At 31.9% G+C, this 1464-nt stretch overlaps 1 protein-coding gene across 1 annotated transcript in view; it reads left to right on the plus strand.

Annotated features, from left to right (window-relative positions):
* Window positions 1-521: 521 nt before the first annotated feature.
* LOC106106978 (tetratricopeptide repeat protein 1-like) overlaps window positions 522-1464 on the plus strand; it is a 4488-nt gene continuing 3545 nt past the window's right edge. Inside the window, exon 1 of the mRNA XM_013287642.1 lies at window positions 522-833. Coding sequence (XP_013143096.1) covers window positions 662-833 — 172 coding nt within the window. The 5' untranslated portion in view covers window positions 522-661. The remainder of the gene's footprint in view (window positions 834-1464) is intronic.

Genomic DNA, 1464 nt, shown 5'->3' on the forward strand with positions numbered 1-1464 from the left:
TTGAATCAGATGGTGACCCCGTCAATTAAAGGTTAAGTTTTGTTTTACGCATTTCTATCGAAACGTCAAATGATTGAAATGAGTTTTCACTAAAATCACAACAATTTTGAAATTCGTTATATTAAAATTAATTTGTTTTAAATAAAACATATTAAATTAGCAGTACGCAAGATCAATATAATACGAAATAATCATTTTGCAAATAAATTTGAAATCACGACTCCGTACAATGGAATTATTCAGTGATGTGTCAGTGTCAAAATAAGTCACTTCACGCATTCTTTCTTCAGGGTTTTTCTTAAATTTTGCGCATAAAAACGTGTGCATTTAAATCTTTCTACAACAAAATTATTTTTCACCCATTTAAGAATTCCAATAAAATAAGGATAGTTTTATGCTTCAAAATTGATCCATTTTTAAAGTATTTATTTAAAAAATCGATTATCGTTTCAATCGAATCGGAATCAGAATCGAAAACTTTTCTGCTGATAACATCATTGTCAATTTGTCAATGTCAATTCATCGTAAAAATTTCCTTCTCATAACAATTTTCATGACAGTTTATAAAATTGATCTGAAGAAACGTGAAAGTATTCATATTTACTTACATTTCATTTGAAATCAAAGTATCTACTGTAGGTAATAGTTTGAATAGTGTAAAATGTCGGATCGACTTAAGAATACGAACACAATCTCTAACGAGGAAGTTATTGATGATTTAACAAAAGATTTGGAATTCCTAAATGCTGAAGAGAGTACAGCAAATAATGTAATCAATCCAGAAAGTACTATCGAGGATTTTATGAATTCCGGCGGAGATGCCCAGACAACAGGTAACTACGTTTTTAGGATGTAACCGCGCCCTTACTGTTTTATCATTTTGATACTAGAGAATAGAGTGGATCGAGATATTCACTGTATAGTTATACTACTAATATTATTATTTTTTATACACTCCATATATCTTTATGTCTTATTCTCTATATAACACATTTTACAAGAATATAAAATAAAATAAAATGTATTTTATAAAAAATAGAGCACGGCTGCGGAATCCGATGACTCAAGCAACCAGTGGTCAGGGCTGCAGAGACAGGAACCTCCTCACTAGTCGTGCGGTTTCTAAAATAACCGCCTTTTGAATCGGGCCCTTAATCATTATTATTATTATTATTATTTTGGGTGACACACTAGCAGCTAGTTAGCTGATGCGTGTGTGTTGTATAGCTCGTAGATTTTAAGTATAAACGCGCAATACGTAGAGGAAAGACAGGTTGATGATGAAACATGTGTATAATAATTTCATACTAGCTTCGACCCGGGTCTTCCTACATGCGGAATAAAACCTCAATAAGTAGATAATTAGTAATAAATATAACTTAAAACTTTCGTAGTTTTTTTTTTATAACAAAGTGGCAAACGAGCAAGCGGCCACCAGAATCCGCCAAAATGGCGAAGCAACCG

The sequence above is a fragment of the Papilio polytes genome, unplaced genomic scaffold (assembly GCF_000836215.1).
Source record: "Papilio polytes unplaced genomic scaffold, Ppol_1.0 DF822067.1, whole genome shotgun sequence".
In the NCBI taxonomy this organism is placed as follows: Eukaryota; Metazoa; Arthropoda; class Insecta; order Lepidoptera; family Papilionidae; genus Papilio; species Papilio polytes.